Source organism: Uloborus diversus, chromosome 7 (assembly GCF_026930045.1).
Source record: "Uloborus diversus isolate 005 chromosome 7, Udiv.v.3.1, whole genome shotgun sequence".
NCBI classification, from domain to species: domain Eukaryota; kingdom Metazoa; phylum Arthropoda; class Arachnida; order Araneae; family Uloboridae; genus Uloborus; species Uloborus diversus.
Genome location: NC_072737.1, coordinates 102,341,214 through 102,356,763, shown reverse-complemented (window position 1 = coordinate 102,356,763; position 15,550 = coordinate 102,341,214). Strand labels below are relative to the sequence as shown.

Below are 15,550 nucleotides of genomic sequence, written 5' to 3'. Positions count from 1 at the left end.
TCCCTTTCATTGTGTTTACTAAACGCAGTGTAAGTTTTTGTTTAAGATTTATTTTTCTATTGAGAGAGCACCTCCCTTCCACACATCGCCAAAGACAACCCAAAGTTTTAAGACTTCAATTTCGAAAATGTTTCGAGAAAGACCCCTGAATTCCCTAACTCTTAACTCACTCAAAAATAGCCAAAATAGCATTTCAATACTTCGGGGAGAGAGACCACCCCCCCCCCCCCCCAAACGAACTCTTTCCTCTAAGTTCACTAAACTTTACTTAAATTTGCGGTTTCCCCTTTTCATCACCAAAGATTTAAGAATTTAAATTCTAAAACGTATTGAGAGAAAACCTTCGAATTCCCTCTTCTTAAGCCTTCCAAAGATTACCTAAAGCTGAGTTCTGAATGCTTCAGCTTTGAATATTTTTTGGGAAAGGAGAACCCCGAACCCCAAGACGGTCCAAAGTTGCGCTTTTAAGACTCCAGTTTCGGAATTTCGCCTAAAGAGAGCCCCCTCCCTCCCTCTTGACATTGCCAAAGACAGCCTAAAAGATTTAAGACTTCAATCACAAACACTTTTCGGGAGAGGGTCGCAAATGCCCTTTAACTTAAGTCATTTAAGTATAGCCTCAAATAGTTTTTAATACATCAGCTACAAAACATTTTCATGTTAGAACACCAAAACCATCTCTCATAAATTCACCAAAGATTGCCTAAATTAGTGTTTTTAAGACTCCAGTCTTCAATTCTTTTTTAAAACCCACTTTTACATCATTAGAGACAGCCTAAAACTTTTTGACTTTTAAGTTTTTAAGAGTTTGCAGTGGAGAAATATCGAACCACTCCTAGCTTCAAAAATATTTTCAATTCAGTTTTTTGATATTTTATACTGTAACCCGTGAGTAACCCCCCCCCCCTCCTTAGATTGTCCAAGATATCAACGTTTTAAGACCTCAGTATTGTGGGTTAATTTGCGCACAGATTACCCTCTTTGCAAGAGCAGCGTTTTTTCGCAAACTCGTGCGCTGCCGTTATTTTTCTCTTTTCCTTTCTCTCCCCCCCCCCCCACACCCATATTTCCATTCTAGCGAGTGTTCGATTCAATGACATTAGAATTTAGTGATACCTCAAGTCTTTGTCAAAAATGCAGGAACGGTTTGCCCATCGGTGTTTCCAACCAGCTTGAAATCCCCCGCCCCCCCCCGATTATTTCCAAAATTCCCATATTCATTAAAATCTTCAAAATCCTTGATAGTTTCTGTTTTACCTGGTATGTGGAAGCCCTTTGCTAAGGCGAAAATATTTCATCTTGTCAGCAATCACTCTCAAATGGTGATGCAGATTCAACTCTTAAGAGATTTTAAGAGCGTACATAATTTTCATTTATGCGTGTAAAGTTTTCAAAAAAAAAAAAAAAAACACAAATGAAAAAAACGAAAGGATGATCGAAAATAGCATGAGAAAAGGCTAAATTTTCAATTAGAGCCGATTGCTTCGAAAAATCAGGGAGAATAGCGAGCAACTCCTCGGCCTGCAATGCAGTGAGTTGGAAATAACAAAGCTATACCTAAAAAAAGTCAAATGGCGCGAGCCGAAAAGCCACTCCTCCAAAAGCACGTTGCAAACAAAACAAGCACATGGCGAAAAACCGAGAGAATGTCGATGTAAATTCGTGGTTATGGAACGGTCCAGTAATATTAAAGCATATTTTTCAAACACTCAATTTTTCCTTTTTCATTAAAAATTAAAAGAAAGTCATTGAATTTCTTTCCGTCCCGACCTCCGTCTCGGAAATTTTGTCAAGACGAAAATCCGTCCTCAGACGGAAGGTCTTGCACCCATGATTCCAACCTGCGCTAATTCTATTTTAGCTACCAGTTTGTTGTGCACTCTTGGCTTCCTTAAGAGGTTTTCCATCTCCAGCTCAGTCACTTTCCTATGCCGGGCTGATGAGTGCCGCACCCCCAAAATTATTGGCGGTGTTTTGAAAAAAATTAGTTTAGTATATTTCACTCAGAAACGCAGTTGGGGAAAAAAAAATCATAGCTGATTATACTAGTAAATTTACTTGAATCCACTGTATCACCACACGTCGCTAGTGCAAGAAAAACACAACTGTGCTCATGTTAAGAATTAAAATAATTTTATCCATTTGCAAAAAAAAACCTAATAAATAATTTCATGCAAATAAAAAAACTTCTCAAACAATTTATTGTTCAGTGCTGTGTTAACAAATTTATAAACTAATTACTGTACATTCGTGATTAATTACTGTACATTCATATAGTAATTGCATGTTCTGTAATTGGGTATTTATTCGTATACCAATACCAATTCTTGAATTTTGAAACAACAATGGCTAATAAAGTGCAAAAAAAAAAAACATGGCTATTGCAAGAAACTTTATCAATAAAATCTACACCGAAATCAACCGAAAACCAACATTTTTAAGATGAATTTTCAAAAATTTTTGAAGGACTCCCCCCGGACATATTGCTGCAGTGGTGCATCCAGGGGAAGGGGGCACAAGACTGGTGACCCTCCCCACAAAATGCTGAGTAGATGTTTAAAAAATATATTCTTTATTATTGAAGAGAAGAAAAGATCTCATTTTGGGAAAACGCAGTTATTTTATGAAAAAAAAAAGAATGTTGGGAAAAAATCTTAATTTCTCTTTCAAAAAGAAATATTGACATTTAAATTTTTCAACAGCTTCAGATTATTGGCGGCGAATCGTGTGCCTCCCCCCCCCCTCCTGGTACAATCCTCTTTCTTTCTCCCTTTTTTTTCTTCATTTCTTCTATTTCGTTTTCATTTTTCCTATTAGTCCTAAAAAAATTTCTTCTCCAAAGCCCTTTCTTCAGCCAAAATTGTTACAAAGTACCTCAAATTTCGTTTCTTGGGCTCCACTTTCGCAAAATTTCCAAGAAAGATCTTCTAACCACCTAAATGCATCGAAAATCGTTTAAAATTGCGTTTTTGGAGCTTCAGTTTTGAAAAACTGCAGTGGCCCTAACGTTACCAAATATGGTCTTACACTCATGTGTTTAAGACTTCAATTTTGGAAAATATTCGAACAAGGGCCTCCGACCCCCTTTCTCTAATATCATTGAAGAGTGTTAATACTTTGGTTTTGAAAACTACTATTTCGAAATATTTAAGTGGAAGAATCCTTTTTTTTAAATACCATGGAGTATTGCAGAAGAACTTCATTTTTAGGACTTCAATTTCGAAAATTTTACAGGGGAGAGCTCCAGAACACCCCGTCTGGTAACAGCAGCAAAAATTGTCCTCCGTAGTATTTTTGGAACTTCAATTATGAAAAGTTAAAGAGGTAGCGTGGGGAAGGGGTTACGTATTTCTATCTGCTTTTCAAAAAATCGATTGGAGACAGTCTGTGAGTCTCATTCCTAACCCAAACTATAAATATGGACTATAATCACATTTATAAGACTAAAATTTCTAAAAATAGCTTTAGAGCCACGCAAACCTTTCTTGCCCTTAAAATATCACCAAGAACTGTAAAACTGCGTTTCCAAAACTACTATTTCAAATTTTTTCTGGGGCGTGAATCCCATTCCAAACCAGTAGCCTGATTCATCCATTGCTTCTAATATCGACTTTCGTTTAAGACTTTTTCTGCAGTTTGAAATGTTAAGAATTGCCCATCCCCTAACCTTACCAAATATGGTTTACATTGCGTTTTTTAGATTTAAAAGTGTGTCCCGCCCTAAAATTATTTCCTGATTTCGCCACTGCCTTGTTACTCCGGGAATACCCTCCCCCCTTCCCCAGATCCCTGTTATTGTTGCACCCCCAAATATTTCGACCTAAATCCGCCTATGCAGTCCTCGGCTGGAAATGACTGAGCTGGCGGTGTATTTCATGTAATTCTGCTTTAGCCCTGGCTATTGGGCGGTAATTTACTGAATATTCCAACCATGTTTGTGTGACGTTGGAACAAATTGATATTGAACAAGAGATTTTCTCCATATTGCAGCCTGGTAGTTGGTTCTCTTGACATGGAGACTCAATGTAGATTTACAAGGAGGCAAGAGCTCAGGCAGAACATGGCCTCCTTTAGAGCAGTACCAATCATACCTCAGCTTGTTCATGTCTCCAGTTTTTTAACCGCAGTACATTTCACATTCAAAGCGTTCAAGGCTTGCATTCAATCTTTCACTTATGGTCCATTCTTCATCAAGGTTTTCAAAGGTTTCAATATAAAATGATGCTGTGACCATTATTTTGAATGGTCCCTTTTTATATTTTCCATAAAATGCCAAAATGCTATCACAACCTTTGAATCTGTGAAATCCAAGTATAACTTCCATCAGATCAACACTGGTGCATCCACCTAGTAGCTTAGCTGTTTCTGACAACATTCTGAAGGAAGATCATCCGGTCTTTAGCTTGCTTTCCCATTCGAACATAAACTTTGCAGTTCAGTTTATGAATGAACGCCATCAGAATGAGAAGGATATCCGTGTCATCCGAATGAACAACTATACTGCAAGGATGTTGCTCTAACCAACATGTGAGGCATGTATTGCTATTCTTGTGTAAGCCTCTTCAAGGTCGCAAGCTAGTTCCGTGCATTCAGTAGTTCCATTTGATATTATTTTCCAGCATTTCTCATCACTAGCAAAGAATAATTGTGTTCTCTGTAATCGACACTTGTATGCAGGTGTTTTCTACAAATCCAACAGGAACTGAATAAAGTTAGTTTTATTGGAGCTCACTGTAAGAAACTGTAGCTAAGATCTAACTTTGATGCCTCTTTTGATATTTACATACATTGCTAGAATCTTATCATCTTGACGATGAGCTAACTCGAAATCTTTTATAGAATTAGTTTCATACTTATCAAAAACGATATCAACTCTTTTTCTAGGATTATGAACTATCTTTTAGAAGATGATTTCGCCAATTTTGTTGAATGTCGGACCGTTAGGAGGGTTAGGGATTTTAAATTTTCGGAGCAAGGACATTCAATCAAAAAAAAAACGCTGTATTTTGTGGATATTCCAGTTCAATGAGTACATTCTTTTCTACAACGTACAGCAATCGACTCTTAACCGCCTTCTAGTGGCAACAGGGAGTATGTCCATGCTCGGATGTCAACCTGCCATGTACTGACATCTGCTACTGCTTATATGCCAAACAAGAACTTGATGCAGATAGTCATGACTTTATAAATACTGGATATTTTGATGAGATTGGGAATGACGACGACAACAATTTTTAAGCCAATTTAAAAAGTAAGAGAATCTTAAATACTCGTCTTCTTTAAGATTGCATCCTTTTAAAACTCAACATAAGTATAGTTTGGGAAAACCTAATCTGGTAGTGTCATTATGTTGAGATTAGGATCAGCGTTGCCTTTACAATGCTACCCGGTTATGTTTGCCCCAAGTCTAGTCAAAAACTCATATAGCATACTTTTTTGAATAATTTTAAAAAAATATTTTCCTCTTTTTCGTTTATTAAATGCAACAAGTTTTTTTTCTCTAGAAATTAACCACCTGCTGCAGGCGGCATTGAGCCACTGTAGATGGTGAAGGGGAGTTAGCGAGCAAATCAAACAGAGGGCGGAGCCTCCATTATATAATTTAATGCTGACTAACTTGTTACGTGCATTAAATGCAACAAGTCAGTTTTTTTCGCTTGAAATTGCCACCCACTGCAGGCAGCATTGAGCCACCCCTGGTGGCGGCGAACGGAGGTTAGCGAGCGAATCGAGCAGAGAGCGGAGCATCCAGTATATAATTAAAGACTGAATAGCTTTCATTTGGATTTTTTTCTGGTAAAAGTCACTCTAATTGACAAAAAGCCGAAACTTCCAAAATTGATGATTTTGATGCTTTCTTTAGCAATTACTGTACAAAAGCTACCGATTTCGATTTCCGCCTTAGCATATTCGCAATCTACACCAAAAAAACTGAAAAAAAAAAAGGCACCTCACCCTGCTTTCAATTTGAAGGCATATAAGTTTTTTTGTTTTCTGTTCATAATAGTAACCACATTTTTTGCCATTTACGTACGGGTTCAAATGAAAGTGTTCAAAACATAGTACAATAATCGACTTAAATGCAATAAATGACCATGTTTTGTAGTTATAGAATATATTACATTAAAAATATGAATTTAAAAAAGAAATTTCACAAGTTTTAAAATATAGGTGCATATACTTAATCATCAATTTATTGTTCTTTAATTTATGATTTAGAAAAGAATTTTGGTAAAACATCATGTAAAATTTAATATGCAAAAACCATTTAAAAGTTAACTTTTTCTTTTTGCACCCAAATACTACATATTTAGTAACATTCCTTTGAGTTATAAATGGAGCAGAGATTGTTTCCCTTGGTAGTGTTGTGAATTTTCTTTTATAACTCTACCAACTATTACATAAGGAAGTTTTTGAGTTCTTGGCATTTTTTTAAGTAAAATATTTTTTAAATGAACATTTCAGAGAAAAATATTGTCAAATATTCATCAATTAAAACCTATTAATAGTTATGTTCAGGCATCATAAAGATTGCAGTAAAACCACTTGTCTTGTCCTAAACCAATTTTGGGCAGGCCAAAACTCAACTCAGCTTGGGGGATAGAGAAAAAGGGGTAAGGATGAAAATTAAAATCTTAAACTGAGTAACAAATGCTATAGGTTGAAGAAACTAAAATTTACGTTAGTTGAAACCTTGACAATATCATAAACAATGCTAATAAAAGTTCAATTAACTTTACATTACTATTTTCAAGAAATTACATTATTCTCAATATTATTTTAAACAATTTATTTAATTTACGAATTACATTCCAATTACAGAACTCTAATGTCATCAACAGTCTTTCATAATATAGACGAACGCGCGAACGGCGTTCGCAGAAAATTTTTGGCTTCGCAGAAAATTTTTTTCAAACTGATAACGTTCATTTAAAAAAAAAAAAAAAGATTTTTGTTTTTGAAGGGAATTTTTAAGAAAATCCCAGAATTTATTTCTGTTAAAGCCTTTCTCCAAAAGCCTTTTAAAGCACTTGTGTAAAAAAAAAATAATGGTTTTGGCAGTTTTCTTCAGTTGGTGAAAGATAAGCAATGTTATTGTAAAAAAAAAATAAAATAAAATAAATGATTTAAAGCACTTTTTTTTTGTCTCTTTCATATTTGAATATAAATTTAATTTTTAATTCAAGGGTGAGTTAGGCAAAATTATTATTTGCAGAAAATTTTCCGGTTAGGATTTATGTTCGCAGAAAGCTTTTCGTTTTATCTAAGTCTGGTCATCAACACTTTCAATGAAATCTAATGTATTTTTAATTTTCTATGAAGTTGTTACAACGATCAAAATTTGCAGTCCCTTGAAATTCGTTACAACTGGATTTTACTTATTATGTAAACAACTTATCAGAGAATATTCTTACTCAAGAAAATATTCTCCAAAAGGGCAATTCCATGATAAGGTCAACCAGATGATTAAATTTTCAAAATTAAAATTTTTAAACAAATGATGTGTCATTTTAAAGGTAAAGAGTTGTATATTTTGAAATGCCTGTCTAAAATTTGATCACTTCAGTTATAAATAAGTTACAGCAGGTTAAACCAAGGTCAACATCTTGAGCATTTTCAAACCATATTTGGAGACTCTCGAAGAAATTCTGTTTTTTTCCGAAAAATACATGCTAATATTATGAATTGAGATGAATAACCATTTAAAGATACAGAGTGTTGCTGGTGATGTTGCAAAAATGCGTCAAAATATAATTCATTTTGATTTGTTTTACGTCCGACAACAAAATGGGCAGTTAATTATGCTGAGCCAATAATTTTAAAGCTACATACATGTATTTTTGGGTACAAAGTAAGAATTTTAATCTCTTTGATGTAACCTATTTCATTTTGTAACAAGTGAATATTTTTTACTAAAATCTTGGTGTCGGACGTAAAAAAAATTTTACTTCTGACACCGTTACATTCCTTTAAATAACATATGTTTTCAACTGTGTTTCTCCTTTTTTTGCCTTTAATTTCAAAGTTAAAGTGAAACATGCATAAAAAAACAACTTATTGAATTTATTGTATATACATTTAGGGTTGATAGGGGTAAGTAGGACCCCTTTTGAGAAAAGTTGTGTTGAATGACTGTAATACAGTTGATTAAGATCAAATTTGCCAAAACTATAAGTGTAAAAAGAAATTAGAAACACTAAATGACTGCGTCTATGTAAAGTTGGCTAAGGAAGATCCATTATCAACATTCAACCCATATAAATCTTGATGGTTTTCTTTCATGTAAGTTTCACAAATAACTAATCACCAGCTTTTGTAGCTGAACTATCAATTAATACTAAGTCATCACAGTTGTCTTGTATTTCACTAATACAAATATTTCATCAAAGTTGCTTTTGATTTTCAAATCCTCACTGTTGGGGGGGGGGACTACTTACCCCACAGTGTGAGGACATCTTATAGCAAAATTTTACCGGGTAAGTGGGGTCCCTCCTCTAAAACAGTTTTTATATAATACAGTTTTTATATAAACAGTTTTTATATAATTTTACATATTTTACTCAAAAATTCTGACTGCAGTATGCACTTTAAGTTAAACTGTACATGAATGTTTAATGATCATAAAAAAATAAATGCTAACCAGGAAACACTTCTTTGAAAAATGCTGCTTAAACTCGCCAAAAAATATTGTTCAGATTTTTTTTTTTTTTTTTGCTTAAGTTCTCTGACCTAGAAAAAAATTCCACTTAACCCAAATATATGCAGAACTAATCACTATGATGAACCATGACATGATCAATGTAAAAAAGTATAAAAACCATATGGATATTTCAGTTTTTAGGGGGTGACTTACCCCAGTGTCCCACTTCCCCCAATCAACCCTACATTTGAATTTACTTGGTAAATTTTGTTTCAGTATATGTAACCTATAATTTACATATTTATAACTGCAATCATTGTTATGTATTTACATTTAAGAGCAATAGTTTACACGCAATATGAACAATTTACGTCCGACACCGAACATTTACGTCCGACACCAAACTAAAAATATTTTTTTTAATAATTTTATTCCTTATAATATCATTTGAAAACTGTGATATATGCTTCAATCATAAGTGTAATCTAGAATTATGATGTTTTTAAAATTAAAATGTAAGCCAATTCACAGACTTTTAATAATTTTTAAGTGAACCATCAATTTTATTATTTGTGTATTTACGTCCAACACCAACTCTTCAATTTTTTTTAATTTATACTTTAGGGATCTATTTTGAAAAACTAACATGATTTTTTATTCAGTGGGATGTAGTAAGTATCTTGTAAATAAATTTGATCATTTTGGAACAGTTTATATTTGCTAAATGGAATTAAAACTGAGAAATTTTTCTTCATTTTTTACGTCCGACACCATGGAATTGCCCAAAAGATTATCACTGACAAATTTATATCACTAGTCAAGTGTATCTTTAGAGTTTTAAAAGTTTCATTATTTATTTGTAGAATGACTTACTAGCATTTTGGATCAAGCTGTATATTAAATTATGATGTACAGCCAAAATGCTTAATTTCTTTTGACTTTACATTCACCTTTTTTAATTTCTTACCTATTGGTTTGATAATTTTCTAACCAATAAAAGTACCACAGAGTAAATTTCAATGTTACTTACAAGCAAAGAAGTAACAGAAAAAAAGAGAATGAAAAACATACAAGTATTTTGGGATGCAAAATGTATTATTTTCAATGCATGATTTAATCTTTCAGAAGAGAAAATAAATCATGAAAAAGAAGTACAATATTTTTTTTTTCTTTTTTTTTTAAACAATTTTTTACTAGGCTCATGAGAAAGATAGAAAATTCTAGGAACTAAATTTCAAAACAATGATAAAATGAAACCAGAAGCATAACAGAATCCTTTTTTTTTTTCTTTAATTTCATTTTAAATAGGGAAAAAAAACATGAAGCAAAATCAGTTCTTTAAAAAAATGTGTTAAAAATGATTTTCTTCAATTAGTGTAACAAAAAATTAATAGTTTTTATGAACCAATGCATTTTCCTAAAATGTTATTTTTAATAAATTATAACTAGGTCTAATTATGTGTGTTAACTTAACCACTTTTTTTTTTTTTAAAGAGGTCATTCACGAAGCATTATTTATTATTTGTACGGTTACTACAGTTTTATTGACAAGAATTACTTTTGCCACAGGCTACTTTTTGTACTCCTGCATTTTATTTTGAATACTGCAAGTAGCTTTTCATGAAACCTAACTAAATGTGTATATTGTAGCATAAGACTATAGGAAAAACTTTACACATATAAATTTCATTTTATGTAGATTAGTAAATCAATGAAATATATATTGATTTTCCAACACCTAAAACCAGGGTTGGCTTTCTGCCGGCAGAAACTAGTTTTTGCCGTGCCAGTGGCAGAAACTGGTTATAACCGGTAAAAACCGGCAGAAACTGGCAAAAACTTAAAAGCATCTTTAATTACTTAAGTGATTGCTAAATGATATTCATTTAAGTAAACTAAAAAATTAAACTTCATTTCATCATTTAAAAAAATAAAATCCTATGCTAATGCCCTTGATTTAGTTCGAAAAGGGAACTTTTCAATTGCAGATGCTCGTATTGTTTGGATTAATCTAACAAAGGACGAAAAATTATATAAGGTGCTCAGGAAAGAGGAGTGACATACAGAATTAAAAGGCATTTCTGATTTTAATCTGCTCACTTATATGTTTCATCTAAATTGTTTGTGATCGAAATTATCACTTGCTTCAAGAAGAAAGTGCCAGAATTTTACTTGCCAATATTAACATAGATTTTGTACCTAATGTCACAGCTTTGCAAAACAAATTGGCCCTATTTCTCGAAACTTATTTTTCCAGTTGAATTTCTCCCACTACCCCAGTTACTACATGGTGGACCACTTAAAAAAAAAAAAAAAAATACAATAGCTGAACATTGTTTGTTCCTTCATGCATTGCCTGCTAGCTCTTCTGTTGCAGGAATATTCTAAAGTTTCTCATTTGTACATATTAGATTGAGAAGCTGTTTAGATTTTAGAACCACCTTTTCTAAGAAGCAACTGCAGGGTCCAAACAATGTAACATTTGATTTTAAATTGTGGTAATATCGTAATTAAATTGTGCTTTGGTTAATAATTATTTTTTCTATGCACTTCTTATTACATGTCAATAATTTAATTCTTTTTTTCATGTTGTGAGTTTTTGCCAGTTTCTGCCGCAAATGTGGCAGAAAGTGGTTTTTGCCATGCCAGTTTTAACTGGTTTCTACCAGTGGTTTTAACCGCCTCGGCACAAACTTGCCAACCCTGCCTAAAACCAACATTAAGCAGGTAGAAAATATATTTATATGCTGCTAATTTAAAAAAAAAAAAAAATCTAAATTTCATCAGGGTTTATTTGGCATACTTCAGCTATGAAACAATTCAACTTGGCATGGGGCCTTACATCTTCGCGAGCAGCACCGATGTTATAGGGCCGTCTAAATTTATCATCGGTGGCGATATAAATACAATTTTTGTTTATAAAAATCGGATGCTTAAACTCATTAAGTTTAAGTAAGTGCCAAGAATAAAATAATTCCTCAAAACTCATTGAAATGAATCGGAAATTGAAAAAGTACCACATAACGCGATTTTTAAAGTCTAAAGATTCGCAATAACAATTCTTAAAATGTTCGGTACAGGCCAAAGTGAAATTCAAATTGATGATGATTATAGATAGCGATCAATTCTAAAGATCATTTAAATAGGTTTTAAAAAAATAATACTGTTGAGATATTTCATATATACAGCGGATGAAAACGCATCAAAAAAGCTAGTAGTTCAATATTCCGACCAACAATCTCGAAAAGAATATAAAAACAAAAGCAACCTGTACAAAAATTAAAAATTTTTTGCAGGCAAACAACGGAACAAATTCTCAAGTAGTTCTTATACAAAAAGCGCAACATGTTGCAGATCCTGACTCCCGAAAAATAATGTTGAAACATAGAGTAGCAACAACATTAATAGCGTTGATAGAAGAGTAGCCCTAGCTCCGCAATTACTGCTCAAAACATAGCTTAACTCTCAGCAACCGAAAGTCGAGTTCTAAAATGGCAGCTACGCAGGTCACAAATGACAAGACAATTTGTTCAGGGGATCAAACATAAAATTAACACCGCATCAACCGATTCAAGTTCATGCTTACTTAAGTTTTTTGAAGAATACTTTCCCATTTTATTCTAGTATAACGTTCAAAAACTCCGAAGTTTAGGCAGCTATTCTAGTTTGCAAGCAAACAAGTAGGTAGCTTTTCAAAAAAAATAAGATATGCATACATAAATCGAATACGATTTTTGCTTGAGTTTTAATTTTCAACATGGAAAGAAAAGTTTGTAAATTTAGAAAGTCAATAATAATACTCACTTTGAAAAAATTCGTCCATATCGAAATGACGCCTGGAGTCAAACATAAAACAGATATCAAAATACTTTTCGAAAATCAGTAGTATTATCTAAAAACGTTAATGCCAAAAAAAGCGAGCTTTACAATAGATTGAAACTCAAATTCAATAGTCAACAGCCACAAGTTTCACGTAAACGTCAATACACATAAGATAACTTATACAACGCTACTCAATTCAGCGAAGCTTCTTACGAACTGACGAATGAAATTTAAGAACATCATGACGACTGCCAGATTCAGTACTTCCATTGTATCTGCATTTTCATCTACACTCTCCACTCCATTCCCGATGAAATTTTACCCAAAAATAAAGTTTTAAAATTAAAACTTTTTTTTGGCTCATCACAGTTTGAAATTATGTTGTTAAATCAACAAAGACAACACATAATGCAGTTAAAAAAAGACATTTAAAACTGTATCCTCTGTAACCGCGAAAAAGCCAATGAAATGTTTGTTTACTTCATCAAAATATTTTACTGAGCTTTAAATGTCATTATTTGTGACACTATTCACCTCAATTCATAATGTTTAAGTTTTGTAAAATGTCTAGTGTTTTAATTTTCATTTAATTCTGTACGCATTTGATTAATATGCTGGAAGTTTTGGTTGACATTAATATACTGGAAATGAGTTAGACGCTCCTACAGCGACGCCCGATTTGATGATCGTATGTGGTCTAACAATCCTTTGCCGAAAGAAGTAATGCATTATAAGTTTTATTTATTGTACATATAACTGCTTTTTCGCATAAAGTTAACATAAATACGCATAATTACTTACATTGCCGTTTATCAGTAAATAATAGTTTTTCATTCACACAGACGATCGTAAAAAACGTAGCCAAATTTATTGTGCAACTGTTAAAGATTCGCCTTAGATGGAGTTTCGAGAGAACTCATTCTTGAATTGAAGTTTTAAAAAAAAGAAAAAAACAAGATTAATGGAAGGTTTTGAAGTAGTTGAGAAAATGAAGATGGTTGAAAATATTAGGAAGAGAAAGCAAATCAGTGTAAAAGAAAAATTAGAAATTTTGAATATGATTGACTGTGGGGAAAAACTGTCTGCCGTTGCCCGCCAATTTGGCATATCAAGTTCTACAGCAAGCACAATTGTAAAAGAGAGGTTCAAAATTAAACTTTTGTCAGAGCATTATAACATTGCTCCTGAAAGAAAACGGATGAGACTTGGTCTATTTCGTGATGTTGATGAGGCTGTTAATATCTGGTTCAGACAGCAGCGGAACAAAAATAGCCCTGTTAATGGCCCCATGCTTCAGCAAAAGGCTCGTGAATTTGCTGTTCAACTAGGACACAAAAACTTTGAGGGAAGCAGTGGGTGGCTTTCGAGGTTCCGAGAAAGATTTGGCCTGTCGATGAAAGTGATGAGGGATGAAGATCATTCGGACTTGATGCCCGGTATCGGAATGACCGATGACGAAATAGTTGCCAGTGTGTATCACAGTTCCTTGCATCTGAAAACCAAACGTGATAACCAGGAGCAGCCTACTCACTCAGAGACTGAAAAAAGCTCAAAACCAGTTTCCACTGAACCAAAAGTTGATTTTAAAGATGCAATTTTATGTGCTGCAAAGTTGACTTGTTTTTTTAAGAGACAAGAAAATATACCTACACATATTTTAAAAGCTTTGCATCATGTGAGTGATTTCATGTTGAATGATTTACAAGAAAAACTTAAGCAGCGAAAAATAACTGATTATTTTAAACCTTTATGCAGTCAAACTATGCAAATTTACGTTCCAGTTCAAAGCAATCATGGTTTTTCAGATAATACCAATATAGAACATGATTCTTATACTTTAGAATCATATCACCATAATATTGAAAATAACCCAACACATAGAAAGAATCTAGAATTGAAATATGAACCAGAAGAAATTATTTCTACGCCTGATAACAATCACCTAACTGAAGATGATTATTTCGAAACTTGTTCAGAACTGAATCACTAAAATAGCTATATCCTAATTTTATTAGAGAAATATGTGTTTCATTTTTCACTTGTATATAGTATGATAATTGGATATAAATTACCTTTTTCTCAAAACATCATAATCATGTTTTCCTCCCCCCCCCCCTTTTTTTTCCTTTGGCAATTTTTGTTACTAATGATCAGGTGTTATGGTTAAGATAAGATCTTATATTTACAGCTATTTCTTTAAAGTTAAATTATAGCAAGCAATACTGATGTGAAACTTGCAATCTAACACTTATACTGTACTATGCTTTGTGAAGAATTAAATGACTGAGCAGAGCAGGAGCGGATTTATAGTCTATTCAAGGGGATGGCAGTTGAAAACCATAAAAGCCACCCCTTAGACCCATCACGTAAGGAAGAGGTCATGGAATCATTTGCTACCGCCCCCCCCCTCCCCCTAGAGCTTTGAAAAACTGATTGTCTTACATATAGGTGAGCGTCGTTTTTGCTATACAAAATATAATGCTTTTTTTTTTTTCGCAATGTGAACATTTTTTTGGACATCGGGCTCATAGGAGTGAATCCTATATTCTGGTTTTAATTGAAAAAAAAGATACCGCATTTTCCAGCATATTATCTGCGGGCGGCCTATAATCCGCAGGTCCTAAAATCGGCCTGAAAAAAAAAAAAAAAGCTTCGTATAATCCGCGGCAGCGTATAATCCCCGATAATACGATGTAAAAAGATCAAGTTTGAATTTAACATATCATTTGAACAACTAAACTAAAAACGTGAAAAAGTAATTACTTTGAAGGCATAATCAAAATTAATCTGAAATATAATTATTTCTTTTTGAAATCTTGATTATAGTACGCTAATTACTTAAAAAAACAAAGAGTCAAGACAAAGGAGTAAACGGTCTAATTTTGTGCAAATGGCTACCTATTTCACTGTAAAGTTGCTTATTTTACATGACCTGAATCGCCAAGAGGAACATTCAAGCAACGTAAAATAACCAACATACAGGCAGGCAGCGAAGAAGAACATGCATGCCTCGTAAAATAAAACACATTCAGTCGGCGTACGGTCTGGATCGGTGACTCCTACTGTAAAAATATTGAGGTTCAATGC

The 15,550-nt window shown here is 33.2% G+C and overlaps 2 protein-coding genes across 2 annotated transcripts in view; one reads left to right on the top strand and one right to left on the bottom strand.

Annotated features, from left to right (window-relative positions):
- The window catches only part of LOC129225551 (PHD finger protein 13-like), a 36,105-nt gene extending 23,444 nt beyond the window's left edge, over positions 1-12,661 (bottom strand). The window contains exon 1 of the mRNA XM_054859996.1: positions 12,446-12,661. Within this exon, the coding sequence (XP_054715971.1) occupies positions 12,446-12,491 (46 nt within the window). The 5' untranslated portion in view covers positions 12,492-12,661. The remainder of the gene's footprint in view (positions 1-12,445) is intronic.
- Positions 12,662-12,923: 262 nt separating this feature from the next.
- LOC129226329 (uncharacterized) lies at positions 12,924-14,539 on the top strand. Its single transcript, XM_054860931.1, has one exon. It carries the CDS (start codon positions 13,425-13,427, stop codon positions 14,451-14,453), a length of 1,029 nt encoding a protein of 342 aa, XP_054716906.1. The 5' UTR covers positions 12,924-13,424; the 3' UTR covers positions 14,454-14,539.
- The last annotated feature ends 1,011 nt before the right edge of the window (positions 14,540-15,550 follow it).

Coding starts and splice junctions, on each gene's coding strand:
- LOC129226329 (XM_054860931.1), top strand. CDS start 13,425: ATGGAAGGTTTTGAAGTAGTTGAGAAAATGAAGATGGTTGAAAATATT.